This window comes from Gopherus flavomarginatus, chromosome 1 (genome assembly GCF_025201925.1).
Source record: "Gopherus flavomarginatus isolate rGopFla2 chromosome 1, rGopFla2.mat.asm, whole genome shotgun sequence".
In the NCBI taxonomy this organism is placed as follows: domain Eukaryota; kingdom Metazoa; phylum Chordata; order Testudines; family Testudinidae; genus Gopherus; species Gopherus flavomarginatus.
This window is the reverse complement of record NC_066617.1, coordinates 145,706,022-145,727,304: the sequence shown is the minus strand read 5'-3', so window position 1 is coordinate 145,727,304 and position 21,283 is coordinate 145,706,022. Positions and strand designations below refer to the sequence as shown.

General features: G+C 44.1%; 1 protein-coding gene across 7 annotated transcripts in view; it reads left to right on the top strand.

The window, feature by feature from the left end:
• Nucleotides 1-21,283, top strand: part of LOC127046359 (scavenger receptor cysteine-rich type 1 protein M130-like) — an 809,546-nt gene that overhangs the window by 76,110 nt on the left and 712,153 nt on the right. Inside the window, exons 13-14 of one of the 7 annotated variants that reach the window (XM_050943310.1) lie at nucleotides 285-422; nucleotides 1,671-2,194. The exons of 5 other annotated variants lie outside the window; for them this stretch is intronic. In XM_050943310.1, coding sequence (XP_050799267.1) covers nucleotides 285-422; nucleotides 1,671-1,798 — 266 coding nt within the window. In that variant the 3' untranslated portion in view covers nucleotides 1,799-2,194. Of the gene's footprint in view, nucleotides 1-284; nucleotides 423-1,670; nucleotides 2,195-21,283 lie in introns of those variants that run through there. One more of the 7 variants, XM_050943300.1, reaches the window with a different exon arrangement.

The following is a 21,283-nucleotide window of genomic DNA, read 5'->3' as shown; positions in this document are numbered from 1 at the left end:
ATCCCTCTGGACTAGACCCCAGTCACCTCTTTCTAGAACTCTCCCTTCCCCTCGTCATCTGGGAGCTCTAGGATCCACTCAACCAGCTACTGAAATGTATCAGATCAATGTGATCTGTAAAACCCCTCAATCTGAGGGTTCCATGGCTGGCTCCTCTTACCACCCTGAGGGTGGAAGTGCTGAGAGATCCCCAGGGACCAGTGAGGCTGGTGCATCTGCAGCTTGTAGTTTATTTCTATCTTCACTGTGGATATTCTCTTAATTACTTCATATCTTCATATCAGATGCCCCTGCCCTGCCTGGAGATGTCACAGGAGATGGTTATGATGATGCCAGAGAAGCGTCTGACTCTGAAGGTGACCCTGGTTTGGGGCAGAATAATGAGAAGGGCACTGGGGCGAATGACAAGGATTCACAGACAGGTGAGTGGAGATCTGTTTGCACTTCACAGTGTCTCTGCAGAGTGGGGTAGCTGGAAATGTGGGGTACGCAGCAAGGGAACAGCCCTGGCTAATCCAGAACCTGTGAGACAAAGTCTCCTTCTCTCATCTCTCCATTCCCTCAAAGCAGAGGCTTCAGTACCTGCCATGGGGAGAGGAACAGCAGGGTCCCTGCTGGGTGGTACTTTGTGGTCAAACCAGCAAGATATCTGGGATCCTTCTGCCTCTAGACTCCAATCCTTGTGTGGCTGCCACGCCCTGGATGTGCTCAATTCCACCAGTTCACTGTGCGTGTATCTTTTGGGCAGAATCCTATACACCAAAGTCCTATTACTGCTGCACTAGTGTTAAGCCCATCACATGTCCTGTAAAATCTGGGATGGGCTTTGCCCATTGTCCTTGGCCAATATCTCCCTCTCTTCCCCTTGTGTCATGAGCAGAGACACCATCAGCCACCCCAGATGAGATGCAGTGGCGACGAAATGTGCATTGATTAGTACTTGATAAGAATCACGTGCTAATGTTCATTGCTGGTCAGACTGAAAGCTATAATGTTCTTAACTAAGTGCTCCTTGCTGGTAAGTGCTTGGGTTTTGTACATGGAGTGACAGGTAGCTACAGCTGGCACTTAGCAACTTTACCTGGCCTGGAAAGCAAAGGTTTTAATTTCCAGACTATGTATAGAGATGATGGATTAAAACTTGTCATAAACCCAAGTCTGAAGTGGGAATTATTCCCAATCCGTACTGTGGAGCAGAGGTTCTCAAACTAGGCAGCACAGAATCTAGTCTGGGGCAGCGTGAGAAGCCAGAGCAGAGAGTGGTGACTCTGTCCGGGTGCCCAGTTTTGAAGGCAACACTGCCACCTGCAGCAGCACAGAAGTAAGGGTGTCATTGTCTGGTGTTGCCACGCTCACTTCTCTGCGGCTGCTGGTGGCAGTGCTGCTTTTGAGCTGGGTGGCTGGAGAGCTATGTACTTAAATGGCTCTTTTTGATTCAATGTCCTACTGCTTTTCCTATTTAGTGAGAGTTGGATGTTGATTTTTTTAATCGGTACATGAACTTGTGTGGCAGGGAGGGGAGGTATCAATTACTATGGATACAAAGAAAGGGGCCACAATCAAATAAGTTTGAGAGCCACTGCTGTAAAGTGCTCTCCACCTTGCTCTGTGGCAGCACATAAACACAGAATAGATCCACTGACTGTATGTCTCCCCCTTGGTGTTTTCAGGTTGGAGTCAGCACTCGTTAAGGAGTGAAGTTGTCTCTGGGATGGAGAAGGAAACCCAGTCCCTGCCTCCTGGAGACACGGGTTATGATGATGTGGGACATGGTAACTCTGGGAGATCAATATCATAACAATTTGATTGGACAAAATAACCCCGTGATGATGTAAACACTTTGTCTCTTTCTCTCAGAAATGATGCCCAGAGAAAGTCCCTTCCTGGTTGATAGAGAAAGCAGGTGTTTTTAATAGGATTTGTGTGAAGTTTCAGGAAATACAAGAGTGAGTGGGAAAAGGTTCATAAACTTTCTTTGTATAAGTTTCCATTGTTTGGAGGGGATGGAAGTGTCCTGCTTGTTTATGTCTATAGTTTCTTCAGCTTGACCGTATGCCTTTTTCATATTAAATCCTTCCTGAAAGTCTTAACCTTAGTGAAAGTTTTTCTTTCCAGATTAATTGTGCAGTTTCCAGGGCTCACCACAGGGAGAGGCTGAGATTAAACAAACCAAGAGACAAGGGAAGGTCACTTCTGGGTAACTTCCCTTTTGACAAACTCCACACCCCTTGAATTTCATAAAAACCCGGTTCACACAGTTATTTTCAACTGACACCTTATTTTACAACAAGCCCTGTTTTGTTCCCAAAACACGCTCTAACTTTTAATGTTTTTTCTTAGCAAGATTTTGTAATTTGCTGAATGAAGAAGAAGTTCATCATTTCTCATTAAACATTTATCTGTTGGTTTGATGACTTCATCTAAAATGCTAATTGGGTCTTTGACCTCTGTCACTGTGTCCACCAATTCTGTCCCTAGAGCTAAATGTTCCTGGGTAAAACAAAAGAACTGCAGCGCGTATCCCAACATGATGATGATATTTAACACACTCTCCATATACAAACTACCTCTAATTTCTTTAATTTTACAGTTCACATCATCTAAAGACCAGTCGTGATGCCTCTGACCGTGGACATCTATAATACATCCAGTTCAATCTTCATTTTGTTTCTCTCTCAGGCAGTGCTTGATGATTTTGTGCACAGCCGCTCGCACAATTGCACGCATCATGATTTTACAGTTAAAACTCACACAGATGTAATACTGAATTTCTCCCTCAACTTTAGATAGTACAGGCCTATAGAATAAGCATGCCCCTCTGTTTCGACATTCTATTGAGCATCTGGTTTTGGGACTGGGCAAAAACAGATCGGGCCCAATCCATTTGGCCCTTTGGAGCTCTCAGTGTCCAGAACTTCTGTCATAAACATACAGCTAACGGTAGCATAAAATCCCTCTTTACCCTGTAAAGGGTTTTTTCCTCTTTTTTTTACCTGTAAAGGATTAATAAAATCAGATAACCTGGGTGGCACCTGATCAAAAGAATCAATAAGAGGAGAAGATACTTTCAAATCTGTGGGGGAATGTTTTTTGTCTGGGTCTATCAGAGCCAGCCTGGAAACAGGGCAGGGGAAAATACATCTCCCTAAGCTATAGCAGAACTAAGCATCTAGTCTTGCAGAAATAGTAAGTCATAGCAGAAAAGAAATGTTAGATAATCTTTTGTTTTAGCTTGTGAATTTTCCCTGTGCTAAGAGGGAGGTTTATCCCTGTTTTTGCCTACAGGTGAAATCCTCTGTCTTTGAGTCTTCTGTTATTCTGTAAAGTACATACCATCCTGTTTTTACAGAGGTGATTTTTTTACCTTTTCTTTAATTAAAATTCTTCTTCTGATTTTTCAAAAGATTTCTTTGATTTTTCATTGTTCTTAAGATCCAAGGGTTTGGGTCTGTGTTCACCTGTACCATTTGATGAGGATATTATTCTCAATCCTCCCCAGGAAAGGGGGTGTAGGGGCTTGGGGGGATATGTGGGGAAGGTAGGGCTCCAAGGGTAAAATCTCTCTAACTCAACCATATATTGTCTATCTTTGCCCTTTGCAAAGGGGTTTTCTTTTCTCTTTTTTTGCCCTGTTCTCTCTTTTAATCTATCTTTGTTTATCTCTTATTTAACTCTTTTTAAATGCTCTTTTCTTAAACTACTATTATATTTAATATTTTAAAGGCTTTTTTTATTAACTAACCTTATATTTTTACCATGTGCTTACTAAACAGGCTCTGCTTTTGTAAATTCCCTTTTTTGCCATGTGTGTTCTTTTAAAACTATTTTTCAATATTATTTAATGTTTTTAAATGCTCTTTTCTTAAACTACCCTTATATTTAATATGCCTTTTACATGTATCTAACAAATTTTATTCTTTAATAACATGTCAGATTAGGCCTTTAAAATCATCTCTCCTTACTAAACCTAACCAAACAATTTTTCTTCTCTTTAATAACCTTTCTTTCCTCTTTATTCCCTCTAAACCTTACCAAAGCTTTCTTTTTTAATCTTTAAGCTCTCTCACTCTATTCTTTCAACATTTTTCTCTAAACAAGAATCCAAACGTATCAAAGCACAAGCGTGCAACATTTCCCATATTCAAATATAAAAAAATAATAATTATTAAAAAATGGACACACAAGGCACCCTTTCTTTCTTTTGCTTGCCTGGATTAAGCCCCAGTGATGGTAAGGGCGCAGATTGATTGCTAGTAGACTGGGCAGGTGAATCAACTGGAAGCTTCAAGCTCCGACAAGGAAGAGCTGTTAGGAGCCGAAAGCAAAAGAACTCAGCTAGCTCACAGCCCCTAGAAGGAGGTCCGTGAAACTTTGATCTAAAGGGGATAAAATTACAGGCCAGAGAGGATATAAACCACACAGCCCCAGAAAGCAGACTGTGGAAACCCTGACATGAGGGCCTCACTTTGAGGAGCTGAATTAGGTTGAATATATGAGACCTCAAGAGAGAAGGAATATTGCTTTGAAGACTTCTTGCTGTGAGTGGATTATTTTTGGGAACCTAAGGGGAAACTGAAGGGCCACCCCAGACCATGAAGGGTTGCCCTGGGACAGCGCCTGTCTACAGTCCCAAATTTGGATAGGATCTACATTTGATATTTTGAAAATTTGCAGGATAAGAAAACCACTTGTCCCCCAGCGCTACTATTTAGATTTGCTTGTTTCCTGTGTCCCTGTAACAGGGTCACTGCTTCTGGGTGCACTTTCATGGCTCGGGATGGCTCTGTGTGTGACTCTGCCTCAGATTCTCCTCACTTGGGTTTTGTGGCTCTCCCAAGAATTCATGTTGCTCAGCCCTCTGGCCAGGTCACTCTCAGATTTCAGCCCCATTTGGGGTACTCAAAGTTCAAAATAAACACCACCTTTGACAATAGTCTCAAGTTAACATGAATTAAAGCCTTTCCGTCCCTCCTGAGCTCAGCTTGCAGTTCTTCTCATTTTCATGGGAACACAGAGTCTCTGGGTTTTACCCACTGGGAGTCCAAGTACAACACAAACAGAAAAAGTCTCATGCATCCTCCTCAGCTTCACACTATACTTAAACAAAGTTTATTTTAATCCTTACCAGAGCCCTGACTCCTAGAGCTTTTCCAGGAGCCTGGCCTCCCATCCCTACCTACCTGGAGACCTTTTCTCCCCTGCAGCCTCAGGGTCTCCTACAGGAGCCTTCTTACTTTCTGCAGTTTTCGTAGCCATCTACTACAGCCACGGGCACCTTTTTGCCCATGCAGCTGAGCTAAATAAGGGTAGATTGTATCATGTGACCCACTGTCATTCTCCCAACATGGAGAATGTCTCATGTGGGACTAGGCCCATTCCCCTTAAAGGGGCCAGTCACTCTGTGATATATCCCTTTTCCTTGTCACATGTTGTTTTCAGGGAGAGGAGGTAGGAAATATGACATGCAGCTTCATCCCTGGAACTTTGCTGATTATAGATATTGGTCTCCTGGGAGGCAAAAGTGGAGCAAAATTCCATTAATAATGTGAGATAATGGCTGACCCACAGCACATAGACTTATGGATTCTAAGGTCAGAAAGGACCATTGTGATTATCTATCCTCACTAATCTAACGCAGGCCACAGTTCTCTCCTGAAGTAATTTCTGTTTGAATAGAGCATAACGTTTAGAAAAACATCCAATCTTGATTTTAAAATGGCTTATGATGGAGAATTCACCACAGACCTTTGAAGGTTGTTCAATGGTTAATTATCCTCACTATTAAAAAATAGTGGCTTATTTCTAGACTGAATTTACCTATCTTCAATTTCCAGCCATTGGATCCTTTTTTACCTTTGTCTGCAAGATTTAAGAACCCCTTATCAAAGTTTTATTCTTCATGTAGGGTCTCATAGATTGTGATCAAGTCATCCCCTAATCTTCACTTTGATAATCCTTTTTAAAAATTGGGTACCAGAATTAGATGCAGTTTCTTCAGTCCTGGTAGAACCAGTGCCAACTACAGAAGTAATATAACCACTCTGCTCCTACTAAATATTCCCCTCTTTATACTTCCAAGGATTGCATTAATTCTTTTGGCCACCGCATCACACTGGGCGATCATATTCAGCTGATTATTCACCATGAGCCCCAAATCTTTCTCAGAGTCACTGCTGGCCAGGATAAGCTCCCCCTTCCTGTAAACATGATTTACATTCTTTGTTCCTAGATTTTGCACTATTAAAACACACATTCTTTTCTTGTGTACAGCTTACCAAGTGATCCAGTTCATTCTGTATCAATTACTCCTCCTTTTCATTGTTTACTACTCCCCCAGTCTTTTGTCATCCTCAAACTTTATCAGTGATGACTTTGTATTTTCCCAGGTCGTTGATTAAAAAAAGTTAAATAACATAAGCCAAGAACTGATCCCTGAGGGACCCCACTGGAAACACACCCACTTGATGATAAATCTCTATTTTCAGCTAAATTTTGAAACGTCTATTGACCTGTTACCCCAACCTAATCTGAATGTGCAAGATTAGATTATATATCACATATTAAGGCATATTAAAATGCTTGAAGATAGTAAAATAAAGGCTATTAGAGCTGTAATGCAAGACATGCAAGTAGGTTTACATAAGAATCTGTGTAACGATTAATGAAGGCTTGACAATAAACTGAGGCCTAGTGGATGTGTTAGTAGTTATGATAGCCTATGTACAAAAGAAGTTAGCATGACAGCTTAACGAAAGGTTAAAGGATTTAACAGTAGTTTGTAATATGTAGTTTGGACTATACGAGAACACCACAAAAGCTGGAAACAATGGATTTCTAGAGGATTTGTAACATGGAGAAACCACATTTATGTATTGAAACCATTGGAAAAGAATAACACAAAAAGAACTAATGCTAGCAACCAGAACCTAAATTATGGGCCCCGGAATGACAAATATGGGCAGGGGGCCGAGACCTAAATCAAAAATGGTCTCAGATGTGTGGGGGATGTAAGGAAAAAGGATAGAAAAAGATGCTTACACTGAAACTTATTACCTCACCTAACTCATCCAAGAAAAATGGGCACCCTCATGCTGTAGCAGGAGTGCTAGGTGGGTGGAGCAGGGTGGGGCAAGCTCCCATGCCCTGACCTCGCTTCCCAGAAGAAGTGCCAGCAGGGGAAGCCCCAGCACCCAGACTCCAGCTGCACACCTTGGAACTGGAAGAGGTCTAGCTTCCTGCCACGGCCTCAGGGCTGGGGGAGCTCTCAGTCTGTGCTGTGTCTTCAAGGCAGAGCTTCTCCGGTCTTGGAGCCGCAGCGGGTGGAGGGGAGAGAAAGGAGCAAATGTCTTATGGGGCTGCTGCAGCGGGGAGGTGGAATAGGCAGAATGGGGGTGGAATGGGCATTTTCCATAAATCCACATTGATTGGAATTAATTATATTACACTCATTTTATTCTATATTAAATGAGTCCCATATCAGAAGTTATATTATTTTGACTGGAATCAATGTCAGTCTCACAGGCCTATAATTACCTAGGTCATGCTGTTTAACCCTTTTTATATATTGACAGCACATTAGCTTTCTTCTAGTCTTTTGGGTTTTCCCAGTATTCCCATAGTTACTGAAAACTAATATCCAGACCTGCTAATTTTAAAATGTCTAACAGTAGCTGCTGTTTAACATTCTCTTGAGTTTCTTTATCATCCTTATCCTCATGTGATATGACTACATCATCTGACTTTGTCCCAAAAATAAAATAAAAATATATCACGAATACTTCTGTTTTCTCTGCATTGCTAATGATAAGTATAGCATTTCCATCTAGTAATGGACTGATACCATTTTTAAGATTATTTTTGTTAGTAGTATACTTCACATATTCCATCTAATTGTCCTTAATTATGCTGGTTATGGAGTTCTTTTTGAAAGCCTTTGCTTCCCTTATCAATTTTCTACAATTCTTGGCTGCTCATGCTCCTTACATAACCTGTTTTCCTATCTCTCTCTCTCTCTTTCTCTCTCTCTCTCTCTATGTTTATAGCAGCCTTCACTTCCCCTCCAAGCCAGGATGGTTTATTTTTAACTAGTGCAGCCTGCTTCTTTCTTCTTTAACTCCCCTGCTAAAAAAACAGGATATGGATTAATTTTTGTTATTAAAAATCAAATTGTTATTGTTGTCAGAGGTGTTGTTGTCAGAGGCTACCGGTGTGGTGCTCTGCTCTCTCTCTGTTGGTATCACTCGGCTGCGTGCGTGTGTTCCCTCTGTGTGCTGCCCCAGCTCTGCGCAGATAGCTGACACAGCAGACCCGAAGAGAACCCCCAATGACCACAGAGTCTAGTAAGGTACGAAGGCACGTCGGCCAGGTTTATTGCGCTTGGACACAATTGCAGTTCCCTCTAGATTGTTACTCTACAGGGCATACTACGAGAAAGTGCCTCTTGGCAATGGACTCGGCTCAGTTAGTGGCGGGACTTTCCACTGCCCCCTAGGCCAGACAAAGACATCGCCCCAGGGATACATTTTTATACACAGGTACAAACAAGTTACACATCACTCCTGACGTATTGAGGTGCAACCCCTCTACGCAGTAAGGTACAACCCCTCTATGTAGTAAAGTGCCGCCTCTCACCTTGTACATGTTGGTTCGATCAAAACAACTCTATCCATCATATTACCTTTTTGTCCCTGTCATTGGGATGGGTCGGCCTGTTCCTTGTTATCTGTGAAATGTTCCAGTATAAGGTGTTCTGGTACCATGTTTATACTTTGGTATGCTAGGTGAATATATGTTTATGCAATATCAGCCCTTTCCTTGCCAGCATCTGTGAACTGAGCCGGCCTTCAGCTCACAGCTTGACTTTGCTTTCTAGCTAAGTCTTGACATTACTTTAGTTCAGGCCTCAGGCCTCATACTGGGCCTTTATCAGGGCCTTCACTTACTACAGTTATTACATTTATATTAGTGTAGCACACAAAGGCCTATTCAGGTCACAGATACAGACACACTCCCAGCTCCATAAAGCTGACAATCTAAAAGGCTCAAGAACAGATGCAGGATTGAATACGGGAGAAATAACATAGAAACAAATTCACATGGTGATGACTGGTGCAATTTCCTGTTTTGTCATTAATGTTTGTTTAGGTAGGGGGATGGCCGAGTGAGGGGAAATAGCAGGATTGGGGTGGGGAGGTTGGTAAAAATAAGGAGAGGGAAGGAAGGGGAAGAGGCACAGCTACGCCTCCTCACCTGCCAAGCTAGTCACTGTCAAGTGTTTTTCTGGAATCACTACAGAGCGGAGTCTCAAGGAGGGATTTGGAGGAGGATCAGATGTTGGCTGCACAGATTTTTTGGGGGAGTTTTCTCTATGCAGAAAAGGTAGCATGAGAGAAAATGCAAAGGTAAAGAGTTAAAGACATTTCCCTTAAACCAATTATTTGTAACAGTTCTCTTTAGGAAGAGCCTGCAGTATGTGTCATGTCAGCCAGTCATCGTTCTGTGCTATATGCCCCTTGCGTTGTGCCTGTTCCTTTAATTGTCTGTGTCCCATGACTCAAGTAAACTTGTTTCCAAGGAGCCCTCCCCCTACTGATAGTACTGATGGGCATGATGTGTGCAGGACATCCTGCTATTGCAAGAGAGGGTCATGGCCTACTCAGGAAGCACTGAGCTCTGCCTCTACCGCTAAGGATTATGGTCTAGGCAGGAAACCCCAAAGTTTATTACTAGAACTATCAATATTACAAGTGATGCTGGGTAATTCCTCTTGACAACAGCTGATCTGAGTGGCACAACCTGGAACAGACCTTTTGAGGTTGTGCAGGCCGGCAGCCAATCAACAGAGGCCTGTTGGGCACCAATCAGGTCAGGGCTAGAGTAGGCCAGAGTGGCTGTGCAGGCCGGCACCAATTATAGAAGGGCCTACTAAGAGCCAATCAGGGCTAGGTTAGGTCCTATATAAAGGTTGCCTAGGAGAGAACCAGGTGGTCTGTCTCAGACCTTCATGGGAGAAGGTCTGTCTCTGGAGCAGGAGACCAGCACCTTGGACAGAGCAGTGCTGGGGAAGGGCAGAAGGAGCTGGGGAGCTCCAGCCAAGGAAAACCCCAGGCTGCAGGCCTTGCTACAAAGGGCCAAGCGGGTGCACAGGGCTGAAGGGGAAGTGGTCCAGGGACGAAAGGATGACAAGAGGAAAGAAGGAGGGCAGGGAGGCTGCTGCTAGAGGGTCCTTGGATTGGGACCCAGAGTAGCGGATGGGCCTGAGTCCCCACCTTCCCCCTTGTACTACACCTGGCTGAGGAAGAGTGTGGCTGGATACAGGCTGTGGCTGGCCCCTGTGACAAAGGGGCTAGACTTTGAGGCTGCAGCTGGCCACTAGAACAGGTGCAACAGAGGACTGCTAATAACACCAGACCCTCTGGAAGGGGATCAGACCAGAGCAGTGGGCACTGCCAGAGGGCAGTGTGCTGAAGAGGACGCCGCCGAGCGGGGAGCAACGCGGGTCCAGACACCAACAGGGAAGCAGACGACGGACAGAACACCACTGGCAGAGGGTGCCCCTCAGAGGACAGAGCTAACTCCCAGAGCAACCAATGGGAGGCGCTGCGGTTGTGAGTCCCAACCCCATCACGGGGATCATCGCTCATATATGGTGATGTTTGTGCTTTCATGTTTTATTGAATGTTTTAGCTGCAGAAAGTAACAGATAAAACCACTGAGAATAACTTAAAAGGCAGATGGGTTTGCTATTGGTCCTTCCCACAGCTGATGCCAGCCTCTGAATCTATATATTTCCCTTCCACTGCTTTGTTATCACTTGTCAGACACAGAGGAGCCCTGGCAGGTGCTTAGGTGCACCCAGTGCAGTGAGAGGAGGGGACAGCAAGTCAGGCTGGCAATGAAGGGACATCTCTCCACTCTGGTGCTGTGGCTTCTTCTCCTCACAGTTCAGGACATTGCAGGTAAGTCTCCTCAGTGCTTCACCAGGGGAGCTGGATTAACTGGAACTAGGGCGGTAACTTTTACAGTCTGCTTTTTATAATCCACGTCTGGCTTGGAGGCTGTGACTTATCCTTTTGGGATTGGACCTTACCCCTGTTATCGAGGCTTTTATTACCTTGAGATTGGACCATTTCAGTGACCTGTACGTGCGGCCGCATCTTAAAACCTTTCAGAGACAGAAGCTGGTACAAATGGCTCCAACTCACTCACTGAGCAGAGCATCTCGCTGGGAGCATGTTACCGCCATGCTGCAGGATCTACACTGGCTGCCCAGTTCTGGGTGAAGCTTAAGGTGTTGGTGATCATTTATAAAGTCCTAAGTAGCCTGGGAACAGCCTGCTTGAGGGATCACCTCTCTCCCCATGCTTTATTGCCACAGCTATGGTTAGCAGGATTGCCTGTGCTAGCTCCTCGTTTTATAAAGGAGAGGAGTAGTGCATGCTCTTTGTGAGGGCTCCAGGATGATGGAACTTGCTCTCCCCTCTGGGTCAAAATAGCTGAAATTAGGCGACCTTCTGGGCACACTGCAAAATACACTTGTTTGAGGGGTGGGGGTTGGGATGGCCCCAGGCTGTGTGTCACGTAGTGAGAAATGGGTGGGAAGGAGTTTCTGTAGGTGTCTGGCTGGCTGAGATCCTGTTGAAATGGTCACTTAATGCTGCAGGGATTTGAGTGTGTTATCCGTGTGTCCGGGTGCCTAGAGCCTCGGCTGGGCATCACTTTAATATTTTAAATTTAAAAAAATCAATGATTTGGGATCCAGCATAAATGTCTGTTTGGTCCAGAATCCAACAGCTCCAAGGGCCAAGTCCTGGCTCCTCACTCCCCCATTCACTCACTAAAGCCAGTAGAAGTTTTGCAAGTTTAAGGTGAGCAGGATTTATCCAAATAAACCAAGAGTTGATTCCTTCCATACAGGTGTGTGTGTTTGTGTGCGTTTGGGTGCAGAGTGCAATGCCCTGTGCCCACAGATGTAATGGAAGCTCTGCCAGCAAGAAGATTTATCCTGTGGGAGCCCTGCTGCCCTCCCCCAGGGTTTTTGCTGGAGCAGAGAAGCTTTGAATCCTAGCTGGAGTCTAGAGAAGTCCGACCAGCACAAGCTGCATGGCAGAGGTGCTGTATCAGTGCCTCATACGACCACATTGGTTTCATTCTCTCAAGATCACCGCTGCCTAATTTCATGGCTGCTCTCATTCCTCCAGTACAGAGGGGGCTGCAAGCTCTTTGCCAAGCTGTGTCCCAGCTGCAGGCAGACTTAACACCAGTGTGTGTGTGTGTAGGGGGCAGACTATTGGTTACAGCAGCATATGCTGGGGCAATTCAGGGAGTGAATCTGGCCCAAAGACTCCAAAACTGATTAAAAATAAGGTTCCAATCTAAGGTGGGCCCAGATACAGTTCAAATGATACAGTGATTGGAACCTGTTGGGCTGTGGTTAACAGAATGAGAATGATCCATGTGACTGTCAGGGCAATGAGCTGCTCAGCTGTAGCTGGTTCATGGAACCCAGCTGGGCTTCTGCGCCAGCCTGAGAAACTGACTCCAAAGCTGATAATCATAAATGTCAGTCTAAATTATTGTATTAGAGAAAAACCTGCCCTAATGTATATTTCACAGACAGCTCAGTAACGGTGTGGTGATTGGGGGGCTGGAACCCAGAAAATCCTGAGCAAACTGACTGTCCATCAGGTTCCTTGGAATTTATGTTTCTGATTCCAAGAAGTTCATATCTAACGTGTGGGGGTTAGAACCCATGGCAGAGCTTCATGAAGGAACATAAATCCACACCTCTGAATAAGATACAATTATTTAGTTCTCAGCTCCAACACCTGGCAGTTTGCTGACTCTGCTTATTTTGGCAAAGCAAGGTTATCTCTTGTTTATTCTGCTTCTCTTAGCTAATCACTATTTGCTAGGCCTCTGGTCTCTTGACCAAACTCTGGACTTCTGGTCTGGAAAAGAGCTGGCACAAACCATATGCCAGGTTGTTATATAAAATGCACATGGATTTTAACCCTTTGCTGTACATGACCAAAAAGCAGAGAATTCTATAATGACACCTGTTGAGGGATAAATGACTGCACAGTTATTTGTGAAGAGTGTTCTATAATGATGCTAAGCACATGTTCAGCTCAGTGTATTTCTGTTGGACTGATATGCATCATCTTCTAGAAAGTTTTTATTTTCTATGGGAAATTTGAGTGTGTTTCACATGATGCAGACAGAGTGACACTGAGGAGTATACAATACAAGGGATATCACCATGTAGCTACTTTTTCCTTTCCCTCAGTGCCCCAGTTCTCCTCCCTGAGCCCCGAGTAGAGGCCGTGTCAGTCTTTACCAAAAGAGCGTGTTTCACAATTATTGGCCTATTTAAATTGTGTGGAAAAACAAATTTGTACAATTATTTGGGGTCCAGGCAAACAAGTGATAAAATATCAGAGACGGACCAAAGCTGCGAGTTTCACTCTTAGCCCCAGATCTGAACTTCCCAGGGTTCAGAGTGCTGCGTTTGGGTCATTATTCCAAGGTGGGTCACAGAATTATTGGAAATATAAGACAGGTTCAGTATGCAAAAGTGATTTTTAGCCCCAGGGCCGGATTTAAACTTTATGAGCCCTTAGGCACATTATCTTCAGCGTCCCTTCCTCGCCCCATATAGCCCTGCCTAGAGCCCCCTTCCAGTATCCCCATGTCACTTTGTGACCCCCAGAAGACCTGTGTGGCCCACTTTGCCTCCTAACTGGGCTCCAAGAAGGCTGCTGTGACTTTTCACTTGAGGAAAAAATGAACCCATCTCCCCCCTGCTAGGTGTTTGCTGCTGCCCAACAGACCAGTCAGCCTCAGCCAGCTCAGGCTGTTCTGGCGCCACAGCGGCCTCTGGTGGGAGAATGGCAGAACTGCAGCACATTTTCCGCAGGGTGGGGGGGGAAATCTGCTTCCCTGAAACGAGAATTCTGCACATGCTGCAAATGTCATCTAAGGGGAGGGGGCATGATGTGAGACAAGGGGCTTGTGGGGCATCTCGGCAGGGATCGAGGTAGATCAGGAGGCTCCTTCCCTCCCAAGAACTCTTGAGCAGTGGGGGCAGCAGCAGCCCAAAATAGCACAAATTGCAATTACTAAAAAAAACCTGGCAACTGACAGCTAGAAAATCTCATACTTGGCAACCTTTGATGCCCCTACAAAGCTGGTGCCCCACGGCAGGTGCCTACTGTGCCTAATTGGAAATCCAGCCCTGGTTATCCAGAGGGGGGCTGATGGCTGCCATCAGGGAGTCTTCAATCCAAAGACAATCACAGACCTCATGAAAGCCAATGGCTGAACCAAGACCTCTCTTTTAGGCTCAACAGATGGCGCAATAAAGATCCTTTATGTAGTTAAAACAGCTACAGACAGTGGGGGCTACTGAAAAAGGCACTGGGCACATGGGCAGGGCAGAGCTAAGCCAGGGGTTTCCCTTGTTGCCAATGCAGGGGCCAGGATACTGGCATCAGACTACGTCTGTTGGAGGGAGAAGCCAGGAGAAGGATTTGTGACCAGGATCCTGGAAGGGAGCAAATAAACAAAGTCTGTTGGCACTCTCTGGAGGGGCAGGCTGGGGATTTCTGAGCAAAGACACTGCTGTCTGTTAGTTTCTACTGTGTGCAGGGAAACAGAACTGTGTGTGCACTTAGCTAGAGCAGTGTTACAACCTTGAGTCCTGCCACAAGTGAATGTCGCTGAATTAACTCTATTGAAAAAAAAAAAGCCCCTTTTTTCCTAGTGCAGACCAGGCCCAAGTGGTTTCCTTTGGGACTGGACTGAACAGAGCAGTGTTGCAGACACAGCAGTGCCAGAGGCAAGCAACAGTGGTTCGTTGCCTAGAGTGCTTAAGCGCCAATAAACACACTAGGGTGGAGAAGCAAACAACCAAATTTATTTGAGCTCAAATAAGGTGCCAGGGAGAAATAACAATCTCAGATCCTGCACCCTTAAAACAAGCAGTTTCTTCCTTTTATATCCCAGTTGTTTACTACAAAACTTTCTTGCTGACTAGCTGATTTCTTACTCCCCCCTCCTTTCCCATCCAGCTGCAGTATCTTCTCTCATTCAGTCTTTTGACTTCCCCCTTCCTCCCCCTCTCTGCTGCTGAGACATGTACACAGTATCTTAAAACGGCCTTGCGCGGGCTTTAGCCGAGCTTCAATGTATTACAGCAGAGAACTGGCTGTTACAACCAAAACTAACTGCTAACACTACATTTTACAGCTCTTAACATATTAGGTTACACTAGGTTACACAAAGTGTTTAACATGGAGCAACACTGGTTCATTGAGGCCTACAACAGGAGGGCTTCACTGACACTTGTGGTCTATCACCTTTCCGAGTTATCTAGGGTTATGCCAGAGTGACACCAACAACTCCCTCCTTTGAGAATACTCAACAAACTTTTGGCTGAGTGTTCTCACATTTAAAGGATAACATGTGATTAAGCTCTAGGGAGCTGGAGTGCTTTACAGCAAGCAAGCAAGAGAAGAGTAACAATACACAACACCACACCAGTGAGCAGGAGGTGAACAATGCCTTTCCTTAATTCTTTCAGGTTGAGCAACCAGCCCCAGGGGGAATCAGAAATAGTAGGTTTCCTTTCCTGGGCCTTCCACTTGTTCAAAAGCCTGTTTGGCTGACAGGATGTGCTTGTTAATATCCTGTGGGCTTTCTGGGACATAAGTACAGTATTCATCCCCTATAAGGGCGCACACCCCGCCCTGGGAAGCCACACTTCCACCCAGGAAGTGTCCACATATGTCTCCATGATCACAGATCAGATGGTATTCCTGATGCGTCTGTAAGGGCAGTGGGCCAAGTCTGGTACTCAAGATCACTCCGAATGGCCATCAGCTGGTCATTCAGGAAATCCCGAATTCCTAAACATACTAGATCCCACTGCAATGCCTTCCCAGCCTCAGTTATATTTAATACCATCTTTTCTTGGTGTAGTACTATAATACACCTGTTATTTAACTATTCTCAGGTACTGTCAAAAGGCATTCCCATTAAGAGCATACATTATTAGTCACTGGAATGGTTTCAATATGGGTAAAATTTCTAGTAGCAGAACAAACTTTTTGGGTACTTGTTATTTAAAATCTAATTAGAGAGAGCTATATATGCTTAAGGATTTATCCAAAACACAGGGCGCAGCCTGTAGAATAAACCCCAAAATCCATTCAATACCACATTCCCAAGCATGGGTCCCACAAATGTCCTCCCACCAGTGTATAATTCTTTGTTTCTTCACCAGGGTCAGTTCTTAATGTCCTTTCTAGTCAGGAATTCCTGGACTTTGGCAATTTCAGTGGAGCGAGTGTTCCTTCTTCTTTCCCAAAACAGTCGTGATGCAGCATCCTACAGGGCAGAGGTTACTAGCACATAACCCTGTAATGGTTTTGATTCTTCTAGAAAAATTCAAAGGCACAGTAGATCTGTCAGTGGATAAGGGAGAGGTTACTAGCACGTCACCTTGTACTTTTTCCCTGCTGTCCAAAAGGCACAGTGGAGCTAGAAGGTGGAATAAGCTAATCATCAGTAGGAGAATTCTCCCGATGTGGAGGGGTCTTTTTGCAGTGAGAATCTTGGGTCCAAGCAGTCAGTCTTTGACATTTTACAGCAATGTTGGTAGTCACTGGGACTTAAGGGCCTTTCCAGGGTGGAGCCAAGGCAGTCTTTCGTCGGTGGACCTTTACATCAATCCCGTCTCCTGGTTCCAAGGAGTGGCAGGGCTGCTAGGGTCTTTGGGTAGCGCTTCTTTACCTGTGAAAAAAGAAACTTAACACATTTCATTAGTGCCTGGCAGTGTTTTTCAGATTTCATAGCTGTGTGGGCAAATTCAGGCCCTCCTTTTCCTGGTTGTTAGCCAAGTCTTAACTGTGAGCAGTGTCCTTGAATGGAGTCAGTGTCTTATCTATAGCCTGAGCTTGCTAGCTAATTCTTTTTTTCCAGTTAACTCATTCTGTTCTTTGTTCTTTTTCCTTTCTTGTCTTCTTTTAACCTGCAAAGGAAACTTCCACTTTTTACTCATACACCTTTTTGCCAACAAAGAAGACATAAACATTGTCATTATACAGTACATTAGTCTTATTATTTAATATATGCCACACACACTCTTTTACTAAAATAACCTTATTACAGAGCTTTGGAGCAACAAGCCAGGACAAGCACTCCGACTTTGAGGAGTTCATTCAATTTAACCTCTAGTCCAATAGCTTTCCACCATCCCCAGCCCTCTGGCTAGAAATCTGAGGTAGCCAGAAAGATCCCATGTACAATATGGGGAGTGGGTTAACTTTTCATGTCCTTGCTTTCAAAGACTGTTGGTATGCAAATTTTAACAACAATTTTTGCAATTAACAGTTTGACCAATGAAGTTTCTTTTCCTTACTTAAGGAAATGCATTAGACTTTAGTATATTACATTCTTCTGATTTACCCAAATACTTTGTATTCCAAGTTGAACAAAACAAGTATCTGCATTTTAATTTAACCTTTTTGTTTGATTTTAAACTAGACTATTTTATAAAAATATTAAACACAAAAATTCCGGCCACAAGACAAACACCACAAGACAGAACATAGAACACAAAACATAATTTCTATTGTGCCAGTAAATGCATGGTACGTTGAATGCTGTTCAGCTGGCATCAGTTTTCTCTGATTATCTGAAAGACAAAAAAAACAGAGGTCTACCCACCCCTTCTGGGCAGACAATCATCGCTTGAAATATACAAATACCCTTGTTGACTTCAGGCAAAAACAGAGGAATTACCCCATATTTTCTTGTATTTGTTTCATAGGCAGCCCAGGTTTTCAATTACATAACACTGTATACATTCTTCAGCTAATTTAACTATATTGTTCATAGCCAAACCAAATGATTGCAATCCAATAACTTCTTTTCCTGAATTTATTTACAAACATTTCACAGACACCAAAAACCTTTTTTTCTTTAGCATTTTCACAAAGTTCAACTGCTGTTCCCTCCAGCAACTACAGAGTTAACTTCTCACTCTCCCTTAAATCACTTGCTTGTCTCCCAACAGCCACTTTTATCAACTCAAATCACCATTCCAAGTAAGTCCTGGGTATTTGAAATCCCCATGCTTACACTTACTGACTCCTTCCTTCCACTACACCCTTAAAGTTTTCCAACCTGTTTTCCAGTCTCTCTCTCTGTTGCCTGTCTGCCTGGGCCCGATCCTGCTTTTCTTGCTGAACCCTCCCTGCTCACTCTGATCTTGCTCTGTATCTCTCTTTGAAGGTGCTGATGAGCTGAGGCTGGCAGATGGAGGCAGCCCCTGTGCTGGGAGAGTGGAGGTTAAACACCAGGATCAATGGGGGACAGTGTGTGATTTTGACTGGAACATGGAAGATGCTGAGGTGGTTTGTAAGCAGCTGGGATGTGGATCTGCTGTCAGTGCCCCAGCTGGGCTCATTTTGGAGAAGCATCTGGACTGACTTGGCTGTATCAAGTTGATTGTGGTGGTGACGAGCCAGCTCTCTGCGACTGCAGACATAGAGGATGGGGTGCAGTACAGTGCCCTCATGGTACCCTCCAGTGTTTATCTTCTGAACTGCAGACTCTGTTGCCTCCTGGAGTCTGCCTAGCAACAGTGCCTTTAGCTAATCTTCAATGTTAAGTAAACCTGAAAAACCACTTTATTTGCATATATATAGTGCTGGTAATGACTCTCAATGGGAGTGCTATTGTGTGACAAAAGACTCTTAATAGCACCTTAATGGTTTCTTGCTTAAGATGCAAGCCACAAACTGCCAGAGAGAGCAGAAAAAAAAATTCTCTCTGGTTTCCTTTTAAAACCAACTGTTTCTCTCTGCTAAAAAGCCCTTAGCAGAGAAAAGAAAAATATAATATTCCTACTGGCTTCTGGATTCTGTCTATATCCCAACCGCTGCTACTCATATCATAACCTTAGTCCCAGATTTGGACCTTAGCGTCCAAAATATGGGGGTTAGCATGAAAACCTCCAAGCTTAGCTACCAGCTTGGACCTGGTACTTGCTGCCACCACCCAAAAAATTAGAGTGTTTTGGGGCACTCTGGTCCCCCTGAAAAGCCTTCCCTGGGGACCACAAGACCCAAATCCCTTGAGTCTCACAACAAAGGGAAATAATCCTTTTTCCCTTCCCCCCTCCAGGTGCTCCTGGAGAGATACACAGACACAAGCTCTGTGAATCCAAACAGAGTGACTCCCCCTCTCCGTTCCCAGTCCTGGAAACAAAAAGCACTTTCCTCTTCACCCAGAGGAAATGCAAAATCAGGCTAGCAAATTCAACACACACAGATCTCCCCCTGATTTCTTCCTCCCACCAATTCCCTGGTGAGTATAGACTCAATTTCCCTGAAGTAAGGAAAAACTCCAACAGGTCTTAAAAGAAAGCTTTATATAAAAAAAGAAAGAAAAATACATACAAATGGTCTCTCTGTATTAAGGTGACGAAATACAGGGTCAATTGCTTAAAAGAATATTGAATAAACAGCCTTATTCAAAAAGAATACAAATCAAAGCACTCCAGCACTTATATTCATGCAAATACCAAAGAAAAGAAACCATATAACTTACTATCTGATCTCTTTGTCCTTACACTTAGAAACAGAAGATTAGAAAGCAGAACTACTTCTCCAAAGCTCAGAGAAAGCAGGCAGCCAGAAAACAAAGACCTCAGACACAAAATTCCCTCCACCCAAAGTTGAAAAAATCCGGTTTCCTGATTGGTCCTCTGGTCAGGTGCTTCAGGTGAAAGAGACATTAACCCTTAGCTATCTGTTTATGACACCAGGATATCATACAGGAAGATCTGGACGACTTTGTAAACTGAAGTAATAGTAATAGGATGAAATTTAATAGTGAAAAGTGCAAGGTCATGCACTTAGGGATTAATAATAATAACTTTAGAAATAGATTGGGGACACATCAGTTGGAAGCAACAGAGGAGGAGAAGGACCTTGGGGTATTGGTAGATCACAGGATGACTATGAGCCGCCAATGTGATATGGCCATGAAAAAAGCTAATGCGGTTTTAGGATGCATCAGGAGAGGTATTTCCAGCAAAGATAAGGAGGTGTTAGTACCGTTATATAAGGTGCTGGTGAGACCCCACCTGGAATACTGTGTGCAGTTCTGGTCTTCCATGTTTAAGAAGGATGAATTCAAACTGGAACAGGTTCAGAGATGGGCTGCTAGGATGAACTGAGGAATGGAAAACCTGTCATATGAAAGGAGACTCAAAGAGCTTGGCTAGTTTAGTCTAGCCAAAAGAAGGCTGAGGGGGGATATGCTTGCTCTTTATAAATATATCAGAGGAATTAATATTAAGGAGGGAGAGGAATTATTTAAGCTTAGTACCAATGTAGATACAAGAACGAATGGGTATAAACTGGACACTAGGAAGTTTAGACTTGAAATTAGACGAAGGTTTCTAACCATTAGAGGAGTGAAGTTCTGGAACAGCCTTCCAAGGGGAGTAGTGGGGGCAAAAGACATATCTGGCTTTAAGATTAAGCTCGATAAGTTTATGGAAGGGATGGTATGATGGGAGAGCCTAATTTTGGCAATTGATCTTTGATTATCGCCAGATAAGTATGCCCAGTGGTTGGTAATGGGATGTTGGATGGGATGGGATCTGAGTTACTACAGAGAATTCTTTTCTGAGTGCTGGCTGGTGAGTCTTGCCCACATGCTCAGGGTTTAGCTGATCGCCATATTTGAGGTCGGGAGGGAATTTTCCTCCAGGGCAGATTGACAGAGGCCCTGGAGGTTTTTCCCCTTCCCCTGCAGTGTGGGGCGTGGGTCACTTGCTGGTGGATCCTCTGCAGCTTGAGGTCTTCAAACTACAATTTGAAGAATTCAGTAACTCAGGCATAGGTTAGGGGGTTGTTATAGAAGTGGATGGGTAGGGTTCTGTGGCCTGCTTTGTGCAGGGGGTCAGACTAGATGATCACATTGGTCCCTTCTAACCCTAGAATCTATGAATCTATGAATCTATGAAACACAGCTGTGCGTGACTGAAAAGCAGGGAATTCTGTGGTGACTCCTGGTGATCAGACTGACATTGCAGGGGAGGAACAATTATTACTGCGTGAGGGATAAATTACTGCATGATTGTGGGATGGTGTCATATAGTGATGCCAAGCACATGTTCAGCTCAGTGTATTTTTGCTGGATTTATGAGCAAATGTGCATCATCCCCTAGAAATTTCTTATTTTCTATGGGAAATTTGACTGCTTC